Source organism: Podarcis vaucheri (assembly GCF_965113315.1).
Source record: "Podarcis vaucheri genome assembly, chromosome: 5".
Lineage (NCBI taxonomy): Eukaryota > Metazoa > Chordata > Lepidosauria > Squamata > Lacertidae > Podarcis > Podarcis vaucheri.
Window position 1 is genome coordinate 105131492 of NC_138763.1, and position 21881 is coordinate 105153372.

The window sequence follows — 21881 nt, forward strand, 5'->3', positions numbered from 1 at the left end:
TACTTCACTGCCAGAGTGATACACAGCTGCCAGAAAACGAATGAGAAAGAAAACACAAATAGAGGGTGTGGAAAGAGTTGGTAACAAGCCAGTTCCACCAAGAGGGGGGGAAATTATGCTAAGTGTCCACACTGCCAATTTATTGAACATGCATCCCCCTCCCCTGTGGATTATCTTCAAATCCAGAAAAAAATAATTTACTGGTAGAAAACACTGAGATTTGAGTGACATTGTGTGGATGACATTATATAAATTGGGACACAGATTCTAATCCACACTAAATTTCAGTGTGGATAAACCCCAAAGAACAAGAGAGGACTCTTGAAAATGCCAGCAACCAGTCCTATATTTCAGCTGTTCCTGTGCGAGTTAGGAAGAATAGTATTAATCAGGAAGAAAGCATAGCAGCTTTCTTCTTTACAAACTTCTTTGCAGGTCAGTTAGTGCACAGAGGGGAGTGGGATTGCATATGCTGGCCCTAACCTCCATTCACTGTACAAAGCATGTATACATGCAGGAATTGTACATGTGTTCAAGAATCCTGGTTGCATCAGCATTCCTAATCACAAGTACAGATTCTACATATGTACAACTGTCCTTTCTCACATCCTACCCAACAAATGGAATTAGAGCACCTGGTTCCTAAACATGCTTGCACCAGTGGGAATAGGATTTGGTCTCCAAGGGTGACAGATTGGTGATACCTAGCTTTTCATCTCCTCAGAAAGTTAACACGTTACAGTAGGTACAGATATAAGTCTACTCTGCAAAACTATGAAACTGCAGCTTGTAGTCTGCAAATATTTGCCACTTGGGCTTTCTTAATGAATAAGTACTAGTACAAGTCCAGTGAACTAAAATTTCTTAACTTTAGAAAGGATTTCTGGTTCTCTCTTGTATTTTCAGGAGGTACTACAAGCATGCTGTGTGGTCTTTTCAGTGCATCAGTGAGCCTGGTTTAAACACAAATATGTGCACAAGCTGAAGCCAGAATTAGACATCCAGTGAGAAATGAGGTTTTTTGATCCCATATTTGGTACAAAGCTGAGGGATTTGCAACAGAGAAATGGCAAGTGTATAGCAGTGTGGAATTCTTCCTCCCCCTGCTATCCACACAGACAGACACAGCCCACCATCCCGCAAAGCCTGGTCCCTGAACAGGGCTAGGGAAAAACAGCTGGGCAGGGGGGTTAAAAAAGCCGCCTCACCGCTGTGCATGATGGTGCGCGATGCATTTCCAAGCCCAACCCTTCTCTCTGCTTACTGCTCACTTTTTATTGGGAACCTCTCGGGTGGAAGCGCCAGGCCGCCACCTTCTTCCTCCTCCCGAGCAGTCCTTGGCGCTCCCTCCCGGGAGGTCCTGATCCCCGGCAGACCCGGAGGCAAGGCCTGGGGGGGCCTGGAGTCCCACGGCAGCCCTGGAGCAGCCCCGCCGCCCACAGGCCTCCTGCCCAGGCTTCCCTCGGCGCTTGGGGTTTCCTCTGGCTATGCATTTTGCCTCCTCACTTTGCCTTCTCATGTTGTGACCCCCCCCCCCCCGCGATCTCCGGATGAAGGGGGTTTTACAAACCAAATCAATTCATCAATAAAATTATTCTCTATTTTATTCCTAGCCCGCCCTTTAGAAATATATGAGGGAGAAATCCCCCATCCTTAAACGAATTAAAGCTATTTTCCTACGAAAAACCGACAATCCTCAGAGAAGCGCCCCTCCGAGGCGGGGGGAAAACGGCCCAGACGCCACAAACGCGCATGCGCCGCTCCAGCCCCGAGCCGCCGGAAGAGGAAGGAGAAGCGCCAGCGCCGGAAATCGACGTCACGACTCCGGTGCGAAAATGGCGGCCGCCTGCGGAGGCGCTTCAGCGTTGGGCGCGCTGCTGCTGCTGCCGCTGCGAGGCCGCCTTCTCCGGACGAGCCGGAACTACTCCGCTGGCTACTCGGCGGCTCGGACGGCGGCCGGCGGCCGCGGCAAAGGTACTGCCCTCCCTCCCTGGCGGAAAGCCCCGAGGGGCTGGGAAGCGAGGGGCAGCTCCGCGGGGGCGCTGCGACGGGAGAAGCCGGGCGGGACGGGGCAAGGGAGCGGCGCCAATCCGGCGCGTTTCAGGAGGGCTTTGTTTCCCAGGAAGTGGTGCGCGGGGGCTGCGAGAGGAAGACGCTTGCTGCCCTCTTGAAGCAGCAGCAGAAGCAAAGAACAACGGCCGCAAAACCTCAAGGTCGCCTCTCCCCTCAGGAACCCACCCTCAGATCGTATCCCCTCCTTGAGGGGTCCAGAGGGTGGCAACACGAGGACGGGGCCTTCTCTGCAGTGGCTCCCCGTCTGTGGGAAGCTCTCCCCAGGGAAGTTCGCCTTCATTATACACCTTGAGGCACCAGGCAAAAACGTTCCTTTTGAAACTCGGGGGGGGGGTATTGTTTTTGTTGTTGTCATGCCTTAGACTTGGGTGTTTTTATTCTGTAAACTGCTCTGTCATCCTCTGATGAAGGGCGGTATAGAAATTTAATAAGCAAACAGATAAATTTCACTAGCAAAACTTGTCCACCGTTAAAAGGAAATAAGTGTCACTGAAATTGGTGTGATTTATTTCAGAACTAAGGGGAATTGAGACTTACTGAGTAGGAATGTGGGTTCTTGAAGGGTCAGCAATAGTGAATAGGTTTTTAAAAATACCTTTAAAGGAGACTAGATGGAATCTAGTGGGAGAGAATTCCAAGCAGAAAGGGCTGAAGTATAAGATCTAGAAAAAGACTAGAAGCATAGGAACAAGCAGTTGCATAGGGAAAACCAGAACTAAGAAATGGCAAGCCTGTGAAAGGGCATAAGAGCCTTACAAATCCTGCATCCTGTTGCAACTTTCAGAAATCTACTACTCAGAGAATACTGCCTTGAAATGAAGGCTTCAATTAGTCACCATGGTAAAGCTATTATAGTAGACTTAACAAAATTAAATCTGTACCTCCCTATCTGCTATGAAGGGTTTTTTATGCTGATGGTTTAAGTATTACCGTATTTTTCGCTCTATAGGACACACTTTTTCCCTCCTAAAAAGCAAGGGGAAATGTGTGTGCATCTTAGGGAGCGAATGCAGGGGGGAGGCAGGCAGGAAAAGCCCCCAAGAGCTGCACACAAGCTCCATGCGGCTCTTGCGGGCTTTTCCCCAGGACGCGGCCAGTCAGTCCCTTCTCCCTCTTCGTAGAAAAGCCCTTAAAGGGTGTGCTTTTGCGGGGGTATGGCTGCGCGCGGCTATGGCTTCTTCCTCTTTAGCCGCGCACAACCTCTCCAGCCGGGATCCCGCTCGCTGTCTTGGCTTCTTTGCTCTTTGGGGCTGTGGGGAGGGGGAACCCCGGGCTGCTCTGTGGGGGTGGGGGAAATAAGATTTTTTTTCCCCCTCTAAAAACTAGGTGCGCCTTATGGTCCGTGCGCCTTATGCAGCGAGAAATACGGTAACTAAACCATAAGATTCTCTCTTCCATCCTGTTATTTGAATAATAGAATTTGCACATATGCAGTAATATTGAATAAAATAATATATTTTTCTGAAATATTATTTTCCATTATAGGTGCATTGGTACAAAGAGGAAGGACCTCACAAAATGATAAATACCGGAGAGAGGTAAGAAACTCAGGATGCATGTGGATTATATTTTAAGCCTATTGGATCTTACTCTGTTTCAACATACTGACAACTGTCATTTCTTCCAAATCTGTAACCCTGAAATTAAAACTCTATGAAAGAACTAGGATTCTCACAAGAGCAAGTTTAACTATGTAGTGTTGTGTTTATTGTAGGCTTCCACCTACTAAGCAAGCACTTTTAAGTGTTAGTTACATGTGATATACCACAATTACAAAATTAAGTCATTAAGTAATTCAGAAAAGGCCCTCCAGAAAACAGTTTATATCAGTTCTTATTCAGCTACAGCCAAATAAATACTATAAATGAATTTTTGGATATGTGAATTGCTTTGTCCTTGCTAATAAGTTGGGTTGAGAGCTAGAAACTAGTCCAAGTCCATGCTTTTACCTTTAAGGCTCAACAGGGATTTGACCCAGGATTAATTCAGTTGGAGTCTAAAACTCATGTGTCATATTATATGACTCATATAAGGGGGGTGCGAGAACATCTGTCTCGAAAAACTGATCTATGTTAAAGCATATCTTGTCATAAAAAATAGAATTGTCTCACATTTTAAACTTTATTTTTGTTTGAAATTTGCATTAGACTGCAACTCCCAGAACTGAGAAGATGGAGGTTGATCAGGATTGGACTAGTGTGTACCCTGTTGCAGCTGCTTTTAAACCTTCCTGTGTGCCCCTTCCTCTTCGAATGGGTTACCCAGTGAAAAGGGGTGTACCTCCAGTAAAAGAAGGGAACTTGGAACTCTTAAAGGTACAGTTGTATCCTGCTATTTCAAAGACACTGTTTTTTTCAGTGTAGAATGCAGTTGAAGGAAACAGATATACAGTATAGTACTCCTGCCCTTTCATCACAAGTTATTTATATATATATATTTTTTTTATATACTGCTAATAAAAAACAAATCAGAACAGTTCCCAACAATTGTATGTAAAACCGTGCCATGAAAGTTATTAAAAGTTAAAATCAGAAGTTAACTAATTACTGTGGAAGGGTGTACTCTTAATTGTCTGCACAAGCCTGATGGAGTAGAAAAGTTTTCAACAGCTCTTGGTACAGCAAACTAAATATGACATAATAGGCATCACTGAAACCTGGTGGGATAAGTCCCATGATTGGAATGTAATAATGGAGGGATACAATCTATTTCAGAGAAACAGACCAGACAAGAAAGGAGGAGGAGTGGCGTTATATGTCAGGGATGTGTATACCTGTGAAGAGATCCAAGATTTAGAACCTCAAAGCCAAAGTGAGAGCATTTGGGTCAAAATTAAGGGAGAGAAGAATAACAGTGACCTCATTGTGGGAGTTTACTATAGATCCCCAAGCCAAACGGAGGACATAGATGATGCCTTCCTGGAACAGATGACCAAGCATGCAAAAGGAAGGGAGATAGTAGTAATGGGGGACTTCAATTACCCGGATATTTGTTGGATGTCAAACTCAGCCAAGAGCATAAGGTCAAACAGATTCCTCACTGGCCTTGCAGACAACTTCATTGTCCAGATAGTGGGAGAAGCAACAAGAGGAACAGCCATTTTAGATCTGGTCCTAACCAGTGTTGATGACCTGGTTAGTGGGGTAGAAGTGGAAGGATCATTAGGCGCGAGTGATCATGCTCTTCTGAAGTTTACTATACAGCGGAAAGGAGCAGCCAAGCATACTAGGACTCAATTTCTTGACTTTAAGAAAGCCGACTTCATAAAACTCAGGGAAGTGCTGGGTGAGATCCCATGGACAGTAATACTAGAAGGAAAGGGAGTTCATGATGGCTGGGAGTTTGTTAAGAGGGAGATAGTAAAAGCACAACGTCAGGCAATACCAATGAGATGGAAACATGGAAGGTGCCTAAAGAAGCCAGGGTGGCTATCTAAAGAACTTTTAACTGAGTTAAGATTAAAAAAAGGATGTGTACAACAAATGGAAAAGGGGGGAAACCACCAAAGAGGAATTCAAACAAATAGCCAGCACGTGTAGACACAAAGTCAGAAAAGCTAAAGCACAGAATGAACTCAGGCTTGCTAGAGAGGTTAAAAGCAACAAAAAAGGCTTTTATGGGTATGTTCGTAGCAAAAGGAAGAACAAAGAAACAGTGGGGTCACTCAGAGGAGAAGATGGTGAAATGCAAACAGGGGACACAGAAAGGGCTGAACTCCTCAATGCCTTCTTTGCCTCAGTCTTCTCCGATAAAGAAAACAATGCCCGACCTGAAGAATTTGGAGCAAATGATTCAGCAAAGGAAACACAGCCCAGAATAACTAAGGAGATAGTGCAAGAATACTTGGCTAATTTAGATGTATTCAAGTCTCCAGGGCCAGATGTATTAAAAGAACTGGCAGATGTGATCTCAGAACCACTGGCAGTCATCTTTGAGAATTCCTGGAGAACAGGCGAAGTCCCGGCAGACTGGAGGAGGGCAAATGTTGTCCCTACTTTCAAAAAGGGGAAAAGAGAGGACCCAAATAATTATCGCCCAGTCGGTCTGACATCAATACCAGGGAAGATTCTGGAGCAGATCATCAAGCAAACAGTCTGTGAGCACCTAGAAAGGAATGCTGTGATCACCAATAGTCAGCATGGATTTCTGAAATATAAGTCATGTCAGACTAACCTGATCTCGTTTTTTGACAGAATTACAAGCCTGGTAGATGAAGGGAACGCAGTGGATGTAGCCTACCTTGATTTCAGCAAGGCATTTGACAAGGTGCCCCATGATATTCTTGTAAAGAAGCTGGTAAAATGCGGTCTTGACTATGCTACCACTCAGTGGATTTGTAACTGGCTGACTGACCGAACCCAAAGGGTGCTCATCAATGGTTCCTCTTCATCCTGGAGAAGAGTGACTCGTGGGGTGCCACAGGGTTCTGTCTTGGGCCCGGTCTTATTCAACATCTTTATCAATGACTTGGATGATAGACTCAAGGGCATCCTGATCAAATTTGCAGATGACACCAAACTGGGAGGGGTGGCTAACACCCCAGAGGACAGGATCACACTTCAAAACGACCTTGACAGATTAGAGAACTGGGCCAAAACAAACAAGATGAACTTTAACAGGGAGAAATGTAAAGTATTGCACTTGGGCAAAAAAAAATGAGAGGCACAAATACAAGATGGGTGACACCTGGCTTGAGAGCAGTACATGTGAAAAGGATCTAGGAGTCTTGGTTGACCACAAACTTGACATGAGACAACAGTGTGATGCGGCAGCTAAAAAAGCCAATGCAGTTCTGGGCACCACAATTCAAGAAGGACACTGACAAACTGGAACGTGTCCAGAGGAGGGCAACCAAAATGGTCAAAGGCCTGGAAACGATGCCTTATGAGGAACGGCTAAGGGAGCTGGGCATGTTTAGCCTGGAGAAGAGGAGGTTAAGGGGTGATATGATAGCCATGTTCAAATATATAAAAGGATGTCACATAGGGGAGGGAGAAAGGTTGTTTTCTGCTGCTCCTGAGAAGCGGACACGGAGCAATGGATCCAAACTACAAGAAAGAAGATTCCACCTAAACATTAGGAAGAACTTCCTGACAGTAAGAGCTGTTCGACAGTGGAATTTGCTGGCAAGGAGTGTGGTGGAACCCCATAGTACAATTACTAGGGTTTGAGGAGCACTTACCTAGTGCTACTCTCTGAACACACCCCTGAAAATACAAAAGCACTGTAATATGGTGCATTCAGAACCCATCTCAGTAAATTGGATCAGGAGGATGCCATGATCAGTGATATCAAAAGCTACTGACAGATCGAGCAGAAGTAAGTCACATTTCCCCCTGTCCCTGTATCATTGAAGCGCGCAATCTCCACAGCATTTAACTAAAATAGACTCCATATATCTTTTCCTGAGGCTACGAGCCTTTACAGCAAGAAATTATTCCCTGCCCCAGTTGCATAATGTTAATTGCCTTGTAACAGAAAGCTTCGCTCATTTCCTTTGCTTTCCTATTCTTAATCTTCTTTCAAAAGGACTCTAAATAGTTTACTTTAATATTGGTATGAAGCTGTTTTCAATAATGTCAAGGGGGTACTGCAATGCCACCCCACAAATAGATACTCTGTCTTGGACTGCTATGCCCTCAGATTTCTATAGTTGAACCATTCCATCTGTTCAAAACAGCTGAACCTATTCTATTTTCAAGGGAAAATTCTGGGTTTTTTTTCATATCCGTATTGGACTTTTATACCTTCTGACCAATGCACAGTCCTTGGGGAAAAAAGCAAGTTGTGTTAACTGTGCTTTTACATATAAATTAACTGTTGTACAGTGGTACCTCGGGTTACATACGCTTCAGGTTACATACGCTTCAGGTTACATACGCTTCAGGTTACAGACTGCACTAACCCAGAAATAGTGCTTCAGGTTAAGAACTTTGCTTCAGGATGAGAACAGAAATCGTGCTCCAGCAGTGCGGCGGCAGCAGGAGTCCCCATTAGCTAAAGTGGTGCTTCAGGTTAAGAACAGTTTCAGGTTAAGTACGGACCTCTGGAACGAATTAAGTACTTTACTTAAGTATTTTACTTACTGCTTAGCGATACTGAATGAATCCTTTGTCCTCATTTAGATGTTTTACATTATGTATTAGATTTAGACTATGAGTTACATCTTGTTTCAGATCCCCAATTTTTTGCATCTGACACCAGTTGCCATCAGGAAGCACTGTGCTGCTCTTAAAGGTAAGTTTCAGATTTCTTTCATTGATTAAAAAATAGGTGGAAGGCAATGCTAGCAGGCTATTCTTTGTTCTCAGCACTTGACTTTTGTTAAAAAAAAGAGGTGAAGGTCGGGAATTTGTAAACAGCTATGCCTCTGATTATCATATTCACATCATATTCCACTTTAATTACTTGGAAAGGGATGAAGTTCTTAATACATTTTTCTCAAAGTAGCTATTGCCAGATTGATTGCTGTGATCTTGCTCCCACTGCTCACTTTTCAGACTTCTGCACAGAGTGGCCAGCTGATGTTGATAATGATGAGAAATGTATGCAGCACTTTCCTATTGAAGTTGACACAGTAGATTACATTTCAGCAGGCCCATCTGTTCGCAATCCTAAAGCAAGAGTGGTGACCCTAACAGTAAGTAAACTACAGAAGTAACTTCATTTTTAACATAGGGCTCTTAAAACAAGTTCATTTGGTTTGATTACAAAGCAGGCAGAAATTAAACTTGCTGTTACTGCAAGACAATGTACAAGAACTGTTTGCACTGATGAAGCAATTAACATAATAAATGAAGAACCACCCATTAGAAATTGCTTCATTTCTTGGCACAAAATCCAGTAACATCTAATGGTATTTGATTTAAGTGTTGTAAGCTAATGGTCAGGTTAGATACCTATTTTGAATATAGAACAAAGCATTAGGAGAGAGAGATAATGAATCTATAAGGCCATATTTTTTCCAGCCATTTTTGTGTGTGAGGTCATTCATTTAATATTGTCCCATCAGTATTCAGGATACAGCAGAAGCAGAAATGACTTTGCCCAAGCCACTTAATATAAGTCATCTTCCTGTGTTCCAGAGTCAAACTACTGCACCATCTAGCTTAGTTTGTCCACACTGACTGCCAGCTGTTCTCCAGGTTCCAAACAGGATGCCTTCCCAGCCTGGAGATGATGAATACTGAACGTGGGACCCTTAGCTTGCAAGGAAGGCACACTGCCACCACACTGGCCCTTCCCCACTTAAAACTAAAGCAGAGAAAATGAGGGTTGGTGGAGGCTAGGATTGGAGAAGCTTGGAGCACATTTTGCTTTTGTAAAAAAAAGCCATTTCATTTGCATTTTCAGTCATTTCTAAAATCACTTTGTAATGTAAATGGCAGTATTTGTATGAGAATAGAATCATAGAATCATAGAGTTGGAAGAGACCACAAGGGCCATCGAGTCCAACCCCCTGCCAAGCAGGAAACACCATCAGAGCACTCCTGACATATGGTTGTCAAGCCTCTGCTTAAAGACCTCCAAAGTAGGAGACTCCACCACACTCCTTGGCAGCAAATTCCACTGTCGAACAGCTCTTACTGTCAGGAAGTTCTTCCTAATGTTTAGGTGGAATCTTCTTTCTTGTAGTTTGGATCCATTGCTCCGTGTCCGCTTCTCCGGAGCAGCAGAAAACAACCTTTCTCCCTCCTCTATGTGACATCCTTTTATATATTTGAACATGGCTATCATATCACCCCTTAACCTCCTCTTCTCCAAGCTAAACATGCCCAGCTCCCTTAGCCGTTCCTCATAAGGCATCGTTTCCAGGCCTTTGACCATTTTGGTTGCCCTCCTCTGGACACGTTCCAGTTTGTCAGTGTCCTTCTTGAATTGTGGTGCCCAGAACTGGACACAGTACTCCAGGTGTGGTCTGACCAGAGCAGAATACAGTGGCACTATTACTTCCCTTGATCTAGATGCTATACTCCTATTGATGCAGCCCAGAATTGCATTGGCTTTTTTAGCTGCCGCGTCACACTGTTGGCTCATGTCAAGTTTGTGGTCAACCAAGACTCCTAGATCCTTTTCACATGTACTGCTCTCAAGCCAGGTGTCACCCATCTTGTATTTGTGCCTCTCATTTTTTTTGCCCAAGTGCAATACTTTACATTTCTCCCTGTTAAAATTCATCTTGAATTTAGAAGATACTGCTAAAATCATGTCCTACAATCCAAGCCAATGTTTTACTTTATGCAGATAACAGACTGTATAAAAACCATGTACTTTTTTAAAAGAGGTATATTTCGAAACAGGCTGCATATAATGTTGATTAAACATGCAGTAACCTGCCCTATGGCTTTTCCTAGCACTTATGATCAAATGAGATGGGATTGTCCTGTCTTCTGGTGGTGTCCTGTTAATCCTTTGTCAACATAATCTGCCGGGAGGAATGGGACAGGGAGAGGTTTGAAGGTGAAAAGCAGATGGTATTGAGACTGTTTTGAATGGGGGCTGCAGCACAGTTCTCGCTGGACTGATGAAGCTGTGTCGGCTATACCATTTCAAATTGCATGTGGGATTTGCATGATGGAATGCTCCATACAAAAACAAACCCCTGTGCATTTAAAAAAGCTTGTATGGAACAAAGTATCTAGTCTAGCCTTCCCTCTGATATGCTTGTCTTTTATGGCAGAGTGTGTTTAGAATGGAGAAGTGTCCCATTATGTGTGCCCCCACCCTGCTCAAGTGATAGGGCTCAGTTTCCCAGCCATGTGTTTGCCACTCCAGTGAGACCTTGGTGACCTGGGAGGATCTGTGTACATCTAGTGTGTTGCAAAATTGCCATGACAGAATCTGTAACGTTCAAATGTTCAGAAAATGGATTTATTTAAATATTTAACATGGTCTACAAAAGGGACGCGGGTGGTGCTGTGGCTTAAACCACAGAGCCTAGGACTTGCCGATCAGAAGGTCAGTGGTTCGAATCCCATAGCATTAAAATATCACACCTAAGCATTAAAATATCGCACCAAAATATGGTATGTGCATTAACTGCACCATTTTTCATAAGATGTAGCACATTGTGAGCCTGTCACCTGAATCTTGGGAGTAAATCACATTAAACCGAGCTGGGGTCAGGAGGAAAGATGTGAACATGAAGCCTCACAGAAACTAAACTTCGCTAACTTAAATTTACTTAGCAGATTGGTTAAAAAGAAGGTAAAATTCTTCAGTCATTGGGCAGCCCAATTTGACGCTTTTGATAGAACACAGTAAGTGCAGGTGGTGCTGTGGGTTAAACCACAGAGCCTAGGACTTGCCGATCAGAAGGTCGGCGGTTCAAATCCCTGCAACGGGGTGAGCTCCCGTTGCTCGGTCCCTGCTTCTGCCAACCTAGCAGTTCAAAAGCACATCAAAGTACCTTCCCGGCGGGAAGGTAAACGGCTTTTCCGTGTGCTGTTCTGGTTCGCCAGAAGCGGCTTGGTCATGCTGGCCACATGACCAGGAAGCTGTACGCCGGCTCCCTCGGTCAATAAAGCTAGATGAGCGCTGGCAACCCCAGAGTCGGTCACGACTGGACCTAATGGTCAGGGGTCCCTTTAGGTAAACTTTTATGGTCTACAAAATAGCAAACCATCAAATCCTAAATGCATAACCAAATAAAAAGACACATGATACCATCAGTCAGTAAACTGGCCCATTACATTCAACCTCAGCAAGAAGAAGAAGAAGAAGAAGAAGAAGAAGAAGAAGAAGAAGAAGAGTTTGGATTTGATATCCCGCCTTTCACTCCCCTTCAGGAGTCTCAAAGCGGCTAACATTCTCCTTTCCCTTCCTCCCCCACAACAAACACTCTGTGAGGTGAGTGGGGCTGAGAGACTTCAAAGAAGTGTGACTGGCCCAAGGTCACCCAGCAGCTGCATGTGGAGGAGCGGAGACGCGAACCCGGTTACCCAGATTACGTGACTACCGCTCTTAACCACTACACCAGGGCAAGTAAACTGGAGCAGCTTAAAAAAAACACCTTCAAAAACTTAAGAGTTCTCAAAATTTTCAGGAAGGGGGAATCTTTTTCTGAAGCACCAGCAGGGAAGAGGTAGAATTAACTTAACAGGAGGAAGTTCAAGATACTTTGTGCCACTATTAAAAAGCTCTTACACACACAAATACACATAAAATTTCAAAGAACAAGTGGACTTGCAGCAAGAGCCCAAAGAAAATCTTTAATTTACACACACATTCATATGAGGGAAGACAGTCCTTTAAGTTTTCCAAGACAATCTAAGGCAGTGGTAACTAACTCTTCTCGGCTCAACAGATTTGCAGATGACACCAAACTAGCTACTGCCACAGAAGATAGAATCTGGATTCAAGTTGACCTTAACAGATTGGAAAACTGGGCCAACAAAATGGATTTCAATAGGGACAAATGTAAGGTTCTGCACTTAGGCAGGAAGAACCAGATGCACAGATATAAGATGAAGGACATTTGGCTAACTAGCAGTACATGTGAAAAGGATTTAGGGGTCCTGGTGGGCCACAAGCTTCACGTGAGTCAGTAGTGTGATGCAGCAGCAAACATGTGAATGCTATTCTAGGCTGCATCAAGAGAAGTCTGGTGTCCAGATCAAGGGAAGGATTAGTACCACTCTATTCTGCCATGGTCAGACCTCACCTAGACTCCTGCATCCAGTTCTGGGCACCACAATTTAAGAGAGATATTCACAAGCTGGAATGTGTGCAGAGGAAGGTGACCAAGCTGATCATGGGTCTGGAAACCAAGCCTTATGAGGAATGATTGAGGGAGTTGGGTTGCTGCAACCTTTCTTCATAGATCATTTTGGTTGCCCTTTTCTGAACCTTTTCCTACCCTCTATCTATACACCTGTTGACACTCAAAAGACACTCACACTTGTGAGACAGGACTTGTAGTCTTACTTAGCATAGAACCTAACAAAATGGTAGAATTCCGAATAGTACTACTTCAAACCACAGAGGTGGCAAGGAGCCTCATTTTTTAAAGCACCTGAAATAAAAAGTTCCCTGAGTGTAGTAAACTAGTACTTTGGGAGAAGGCTGGGGTAATGTGTCTTCCTGATGTAGTAGTTTACTACATTCAGGGAACTTTTTATCTAGGGAAGCATTCAAAAATATTATTTTCCCCAGCTCATACTTTCTCTTTGAAATGGTAGTGTTCTGAATTCTTCTGTGTAGCAAGTTTCTTTAGTCTTAACACAATATAGCAAACTAAAATTGCACCTGAGCACTACTTTGAGCTTTTGTTAGTTTAACATGTTCTTAATCCTTTGCTTGAAGATAGTTCTTACACTGAGCAGCTCAAGTCTGTTTTGAGTCACAAAATTTAATTTGTTCTTTATTTATTCTCCAGTTAGGATTTTCTTCCTAGCACTTGGCTTTTTAAAAGCCTCTTAGTGCTCTTTCTGAGACTTTCATCCCTTGGTTTTTCAACCCTTAAATATAATATTTGCTTTTTCCATTAAGATTCTTTACTGGCCTTGTTTCTGCTGATTGAGAAATAGTAGAATGAGATCCAAATTTTCCCGTAGCTTATTTCTAAGGATTGTGTAGTACCTCATGCTGGGGTACTGCATGTCAGCATAGTCTCAACTCTGATTTTCAAAAAGGAAAGCAATGGCTGTAATAACGTGCTGTAAAATATATGGAGATGCCTGAATAAGGTTTCCAGTGACCTGGGTCAAGGTGTTACTGCTGTGCTTAGCCTTGTACATAGTGCCAGGACTAGCAAAATCAGAATAAATGATGAAATTAAACAGATGCCAGTCTCCTGGTACTGTGCTCAACTTTTGAGGACTTCAATCTAAAAGACACCTGTGATGTATTTTTGTGTGTTTGTGGTTTGCATGAAGTCACCTTTTTGAGCTTGGGGCTTGCGACCTGCAAAACTGAATGCAGCAACATCATGTTTTATGTGCAATAACTCATTGACCTTTCTTTTCTACCCTGGGGATTGAACTTGCTATCAACTTGCTAAGAGACTGATTTCTCTTCAGGTTAAACTTTCAAGCCTCAACTTGGATGATCATGCAAAGAAGAAGCTCATTAAACTTGTAGGAGAGAGGTACTGCAAGGGCACAGATACCCTTACCATTACAACAGACAGGTATCGTAACATGAGAAAATTGACTAATGTGGGTCATATGTAAGATAGTCAAGACCCTAGCTGCTAATATCCATTTCTGTCCTACTTACCGGGTAACTACTACAAGGACTCAAAAAATATTGTGCTATATTACAAAGATCCTTGATTATAATGACTCTTCTACTCTAATCTGGCAAAGGCTTTAGCTATCTTTGTTAGACCTCATTTCTCCCATTTCTTGCTTCAAAATGCAAATAAATTAATATGATTGAAATAAGTTTGTGTCCAAAGGTCAACACATTTTGGAAGCTTGTTTGTGAGTGAACTAAAGTGCAGTTGTTTGTCTTGCTTCTTATGTTACTCCTCCGGTGCCTGTGCTATTCAGGAGAGGGCCTCCTGTGGATATGTTCTCATTAGGAGGTCTGTTCTGCTTGCAGTAGGAGAGGGACCTTTAGCATGGCAGCAGCTCCCCTTTGGAACTTCCCCCCGTTACATATGAGATAGGCACCACCTCTGTTGTCTTTTGGGCACCTCCTGGAGATCTCTTTTCAAAGTGAATATTTTCAGTGAAGATTATCCTATCCTATACAGTGATGGGGGAAAGTATTTGATTCCCCTGCTAAATTTGCCCGTTTGCCCTCTGACGAAGAAATGACCAGTCCATAATTTTAATGGTAGGTTTATTGTAGCTGTGAGAGACAGAATAACAATAGGAAAAAAACCAGAAGACAAAAGTCTGAGATTGATGTGCATTATAATGAGTGAAATAAGTATTTGATCCCTTTGCAAAAGATGACTTAGCACTTGGTGGCAAAACCCTTGTTGGCAATTACAGAGATCAGACGTTTCTTGTAGGTGGCCACCAGGTTTGCACACATCTCAGGAGGTATTTTGTCCCACTCCTCTTTGCAGATCCCAAGTCAGTAAGATTTTGAGGCTGAGCTACTCAAACCTTCAGCTCCCTCCACAGATTTTTGATGGTATTAAGGTCTGGAGACTGGCTAGGCCACTCCAGGACCTTAATGTGCTTCTTCTTGAGCCACTCCTTTGTTGCCTTGGCCGTGTGTTTTGGGTCACTGTCATGCTGGAATACCCATCCTCGATCCTCTTGGTTGACCACAAACTTGACATGAGCCAACAGTGTGACGCGGCAGCTAAAAAAGCCAATGCAATTCTGGGCTGCATCAATAGGAGTATAGCATCTAGATCAAGGGAAGTAATAGTGCCACTGTATTCTGCTCTGGTCAGACCACACCTGGAGTACTGTGTCCAGTTCTGGGCACCACAATTCAAGAAGGACACTGACAAACTGGAACATGTCCAGAGGAGGGCAACCAAAATGGTCAAGGGCCTGGAAACGATGCCTTATGAGGAACGGCTAAGGGAGCTGGGCATGTTTAGCCTGGAGAAGAGGAGGTTAAGGGGTGATATGATAGCCATGTTCAAATATATAAAAGGATGTCACATAGAGGAGGGAGAAAGGTTGTTTTCTGCTGCTCCGGAGAAGCGGACACGGAGCAATGGATCCAAACTACAAGAAAGAAGATTCCACCTAAACATTAGGAAGAACTTCCTGACAGTAAGAGCTGTTTGACAGTGGAATTTGCTGCCAAGGAGTGTGGTGGAGTCTCCTACTTTGGAGGTCTTTAAGCAGAGGCTTGACAACCATATGTCAGGAGTGCTCTGATGGTGTTTCCTGCTTGGCAGGGGGTTGGACTCGATGGCCCTTGTGGTCTCTTCCAACTCTATGATTCTATGATTCTTCTATGATTCTATGACCCATTTTCAATGCCCTGGCTGAGGGAAGGAGGTGCTCACCCAAGATTTGATGATACATGGCCCTGTCCATCGTCCCTTTGATGCGGTGGAGGTGCCCTGTCCCCTTAGCAGAAAAACACCCCAAAGCGTAATATGTCCCCTTCCATGTTTGATGGAGTTCTCTCCATGTTTGATGATGGTGTTCTTGGGGTCGGGGCAGCATTCCTCCTCCTCCAAACACGGAGAGTTGAGTTGATGACAAAGAGCTCGATTTTGGTCTCATCTGATCGCAATACTTTCACCCAGTTCTCCTCTGGGTCATTCAGATGTACATTGGCAAACTGCAGACAGGCCTGTACATGTGCTGTCTTGAGCAAGGGGACAGCTGTTTTGAAAATGAAAACAGCTGTTTTCATGGTGAATATGGTCCCAGCTAAAAAGAATCAAAATTTCAGACAGAAATATTGAATAATGACTATAAGAATTTAGCAAAAATGTATAAGATAAGATGTATAAGATAAGATACTGGAATGGTGTACGAAGGATGAGGAGGTAAAATCAGTTATGATTGATTGGGCCAAAGATATAGGGCATAATATACAAATGGAGGATTGGGAAAGACTTTGGAAAGAAGGTTTAAGATTCACTGCATGCACAGTTATAAAAGAAAATGTTATGAAAATGATGTACCGATGGTATGTAACACCTGTGAAGTTAGCAAAAATGTATAAGATAAGTAACAAATGTTGGAAATGTAAAGAAAAAGAAGGTACCTTTTTCATATGTGGCGGGAATCATAGAATCATAGAATCATAGAGTTGGAAGAGACCACAAGGGCCATCGAGTCCAACCCCCTGCCAAGCAGGAAACACCATCAGAGCACTCCTGACATATGGTTGTCAAGCCTCTGCTTAAAGACCTCCAAAGCAGGAGACTCCACCACACTCCTTGGCAGCAAATTCCACTGTCAAACAGCTCTTACTGTCAGGAAGTTCTTCCTAATGTAAGAAGGTAAAATGCTTTTGGGAAATGATTTATAATGAATTGAAGAAAATGTTGAAATATACATTTGTTAAGAAACCAGAAGCATTTTTACTAGGCATTACAGGTAATGAGATAAATAAGAAAGAAAAGAAGTTATTTTTATATGCAGTGACAGCAGCAAGAATATTGATGGCCCAGAAATGGAAACAGTAGGAATTACCTACGATAGAAGAATGGAGAACTAAAATGATGGATTATGCAGAACTGGACAGAATGACAGGAAGGATCCGGAATCGACGAGATCAAAGATTTACAGAAGATTGGGAAAAGTTTACCCAATATATGCAAAAACTGAGTGATAATAAAATCACATTTGTAAGCTTTAAGGAAGCTCTGTGAGGGGAAAGGGTTAAAAGGGCAGAAATGTGTAAAAGTAACAATAGGAAGGAATGGCAGACAAATTGAGGGAAGTCAATAAAGAGAAGTAAGACGTAATTAAGATGTATGGAATGTATAAATTTGTTTTTGTATTTGAAAACTAATAATAATAATAATAATAATAATAATAATAATAATAATAATAAAGAATATGGTCCCAGCTGCCCTGAGATCATTGACAAGTTCCCTCCATGTAGTTCTGGGCTGCTTCATCACTGTTCTCCTGATCATTGCAACTCCACGAGATGAAATCTTGCACGGAGCCCAAGAGGTTGAGTTATTTTGTGTTTCTTCCATTTGCAAATTATTGCACCAACTGTTGTCACCTTCTCACCAAGCTGCTTGGCAATAGTCTTGTAGCCCAGTCCAGCCTTGTGCAGATCTACAGTCTTGTCCCTGACATCCTTGGACAGCTCTTTGGTCCATGGTGGCTACTTTGGAATCTGCTGGATTGATTGCTTCTGTCGACAGGTGTCTTTTGTACTGGTACTGTAAGGAGCTGGGATTATAGGTAAAACCTCTCCCTAGAAGCAGGTGCTTCTAATCTCAGCTCGTTACATACAGTGGAGATATCAGGTAGCCTGACATCTGGCTGGTTGATAGGGGATCAAATACTTATTTCACTCATTATAATGCACATCAATCTCAGACTTTTGTCTTCTGGGTTTCTGGTTTTTTTCCTATTGTTATTCTGTCTCTCACAGCTACAATAAACCTACCATTAAAATTATGGACTGGTCATTTCTTCGTCAGAGGGCAAACGGGCAAATTTAGCAGGGGAATCAAATACTTTCCCCCATCACTGTATAGGATAGGATAATCTTCACTGAAAATATTCACTTTGAAAAGAGATCTCCAGGAGGTGCCCAAAAGACAACAGAGGTGGTGCCTATCTCATATGTAACGGGGGGAAGTTCCAAAGGGGAGCTGCTGCCACGCTAAAGGTCCCTCTCCTACTGCAAGCAGAACAGACCTCCTAATGAGAACATATCCACAGGAGGCCCTCTCCTGAATAGCACAGGCACCGGAGGAGTAACATAAGAAGCAAGACACTGTATCTGTTTTAGATTTGACATTGTTTTTCTATATTACATTGTTTTAATATGTGATTTTATTGTTAAATATCTTATTCATTGGAAGCAAATTAATGAATAGTTCTTCAAACTATTCATTCTATAGTTTCAATTTATATTCAAAAAAATGTAGAGTTTTAAATCGTTAAATATTGGAGAGATTATACCAAAGACTTAATTTTTCATATATTTCAGGTGTCCTTTAAGAAGACAAAATTATGACTATGGAGTGTACCTTCTGACAGTTTTATTCCATGAATCATGGGTAAGAATTGATGCATGACATTTGTGACAGCCAAGCTTGACTTAAAATGTGTAACATTTGTTTGATTAGATGTTCACAAATAATATGGCTTATTTACATTGATGGTAGAGAGGAATTATTTGAACACCTATATTGATGTGCTTGTTTGTTGGGTCAAAGCTATTGTTTTCCACAGATAGTATGTTAATACAGTGAAAAACTTTATATCTTTTTCAAACATTGAGCAAAGTTCCATCTTACAGGTCCTCTTTTTTATGTGCACAGATCAGTACATGTTGAATGCACCAGAACTGAAACGGGGCCAAGAAAGGGCAGCTGCTCAGTTGTAGAGTGTTTGCTTTTCATGCAGGAGACCCCAGGTTCAGGCTGGGCTGGGGAAGACTCTTGCCTGAAACCCTGGAGCCTCTGCCAGGCTGATTGACAAATGGACTGTCTCATGTACGGCAATTTCCTTTGAGTGGCCAACCTGTGGCCCTCAGCTGAATCAGCTTTCATCATTCCTGGCCATTGGCTACCCTGGCTGGGGCTGGTGAGTCCAGCAATATCTGGAGGGTAGCAGACTAATGACCCCTGCAGTGGGGCTTCCTGTCAATTGAAAGCAGCCACTGTCTGCTAATCAGGATTTGTTGTGCTTATTTCTGTCTGATATGCACAGATCTGAGGTAAGTGGTAAAGCAGTAGCTCTAGCTTAGTGTTGTACACGGACCATGAGTGAGCCAACGTCTTGGGCCTCTCTCTCTAAGTATAATACAGTGGTGCCCCGCAAGACGAATGCCTCGCAATACAAAAAACTCGCTAGACGAAAGGTTTTTCCGTTCGCAATTTGCCTCGCAAGACGAATTTCCCCTATGGGCTTGCTTCGCAAGACGAAAACGTCTCGCGACTTTTTTTCTTTGACTAAAAACAAAGACATGTTTTGTTTATAAAGTTAATTTATTTTCCCTTAAATTTTTGAACTGCTCTTTACAGTATGTGTGACTTTAAAGAGCAGTTAATAAACTGTTGTTGTACCAAATTTGGCTTTGTTTGGACTTTTTTTGACGATAGGAACGCATTAATTGATTTTCAATGCATTCCTATGGGATTTCGTGCTTCGCAAGACGAAAAATTCGCTAGACGACAAAAATTGCGGAACGAATTAATTTCGTCTTGCGGGGCACCACTGTACCTGCCTTGGTGGTCTACGGGATTACTACGGAAATCAGTGTGGAGTGCTTAGAGCACTAAGAAGAAAAATTATGGCTGTTTCAACAGACAATTTGCTTACCTAGTTTGTCAGATGAAATGATGGCTATTAGGGACATTTATGTTCCTGTGTTTGTCAACTTGGGAGTGGGCACATCCCCATCAGCCCCGCCCTTAGTCTTTGTGCAGAGAATGGGACCATCTGTCATATGGAGCCTTCAAAGGTTTCCTCGCATCCTGGAAACCCCAATTATGCTGAGTCATGGGTTGTGTGGGAACCTTGGCATGCACATCTGCACACACACGGTTTCCTTCCTAACAGGCAGATGTGCTCTTTCTGCAAAGGTGAAGTGGAGCTCTTGGTGGATCCCCACTCCCTGCTTCCATGTTGACAAACAAAATTAGCATTGATGACTGAACAGGTGTATAGCATTCATGAAAATTAGTGGCGGGACATCTGTAGTATGATGTCCTTAGTGCTACACGGTCACTAAATACATTTTAATCTGTTTAGGGCACTATGGAAAAGCTGAGGTAGGAAGACTCTTGATTCTGTTTCTTGCCCAGGTAAATCTCCTCAGCAATGGCCCACCTCTTCCCTCAGTAGTGCTTCAGCAAAAGGGAGAAGAGATATGGGGATGAGGACGGTGACCTGAGGGAATAAATAGCAGCATATCAATGGAGCTCCAGTGTGTTGTGCCACTTAGTTGATATGGGGCTTGGCCTCTGGAAGTCCTCTCACTTTACATGAACAGTGTCTCCTGTCAGACACCCCAACACTCTTTCCTGCAGTACATTGAAGGAGAAAATAGGCTGTCTTTCAGTGTCAGCGTTTTAATTGTTGATCTTCTCACTAAGGTGCTCAGTATTGAGAAGTCCTGGGAAACGGTGTTAACTGATGTTAACTGTTAAACCATACTTCCTTCAACAGGAATTTTTAGAAACATAAACACTAATGCTTTAGTATTTTGAAAACCTATAAAGTTGGGTGAAGTGGGACGCGGGTGGCGCTGTGGGCTAAAGCCTCAGCGCCTAGGGCTTGCCGATCGAAAGGTCGGCGGTTCGAATCCCCGCGGCGGGGTGCGCTCCCGCTGCTCGGTCCCAGCGCCTGCCAACCTAGCAGTTCGAAAGCACCCCCGGGGGTAAGTAGATAAATAGGTACCGCTTACCAGCGGGAAGGTAAACGGCGTTCCGTGTGCGGCTCTGGCTCGCCAGAGCAGCGTTGTCACGCTGGCCACGTGACCCGGAAGTGTCTCCGGACAGCGCTGGCCCCCGGCCAATAAATGTGAGATGGGCGCACAAACCCCAGAGTCTGGCAAGACTGGCCCGTTTGGGCAGGGGTACCTTTACCTTTACCTTTAAAGTTGGGTGAAGGTGAACTGTTCCCAATTCATAGGTGCCTGTAGCCATTCAGACACTGATTCTAAGTATGCTGGAAGCTCCAAGGGGTTATTAATTCCAGAGGAACACATCTGTCCTTGACTCTAGCATTACTCAGTGATGGAAGACTTAGCCATATGATATTGCTTGTGTGAGTGCTTGGTGTGTATTGAATACACACAAGTCCCATACCCTTTTATTACCTTTCAACTTCCACATAAATACTTAATAACCTCGTCAGTTGTAATTGTCTTTGATTTCAATGAAAAATGCATGGCGTGCTGCAACACATTGGATTTTTTTTTTCCATGAACGGTTGATCGCTCAGAAGGAAGCGTGTTCAGTAGCATTTTTCACAACTTCATACAAGTGTTTCTTAATCTTAATTCTTAATCTCTGAAATTTTTAAATGGCAGGGGGGAACTCATCCCTTGGTAAGGACATCAGTACTCTCAGTTGGTCAACAAAATAGAATCATAGAATCATAGAGTTGGAATAGACCACAAGAGCCATCGAGTCCAACCCCCTGCCAAGCAGGAAACACCATCAGAGCACTCCTGACATATGGTTGTCAAGCCTCTGCTTAAAGACCTCCAAAGAAGGAGACTCCACCATA

At 43.3% G+C, this 21881-nt stretch overlaps 2 protein-coding genes across 2 annotated transcripts in view; one reads left to right on the top strand and one right to left on the bottom strand.

The window, feature by feature from the left end:
• Positions 1 to 1691, bottom strand: part of LOC309532617 (potassium voltage-gated channel subfamily KQT member 1-like) — a 558589-nt gene extending 556898 nt beyond the window's left edge. Inside the window, exon 1 of the mRNA XM_082223121.1 lies at positions 1265 to 1691. The gene's annotated coding sequence lies outside the window, so the exon portion shown is untranslated. The remainder of the gene's footprint in view (positions 1 to 1264) is intronic.
• A 112-nt stretch (positions 1692 to 1803) lies between these two features.
• The window catches only part of MRPS35 (mitochondrial ribosomal protein S35), a 29596-nt gene continuing 9518 nt past the window's right edge, over positions 1804 to 21881 (top strand). The window contains exons 1-7 of the mRNA XM_082223290.1: positions 1804 to 1974; positions 3559 to 3611; positions 4221 to 4388; positions 8250 to 8310; positions 8574 to 8713; positions 14094 to 14203; positions 18631 to 18700. Of these exons, the coding sequence (XP_082079416.1) occupies positions 1836 to 1974; positions 3559 to 3611; positions 4221 to 4388; positions 8250 to 8310; positions 8574 to 8713; positions 14094 to 14203; positions 18631 to 18700 (741 nt within the window). The 5' untranslated portion in view covers positions 1804 to 1835. The remainder of the gene's footprint in view (positions 1975 to 3558; positions 3612 to 4220; positions 4389 to 8249; positions 8311 to 8573; positions 8714 to 14093; positions 14204 to 18630; positions 18701 to 21881) is intronic.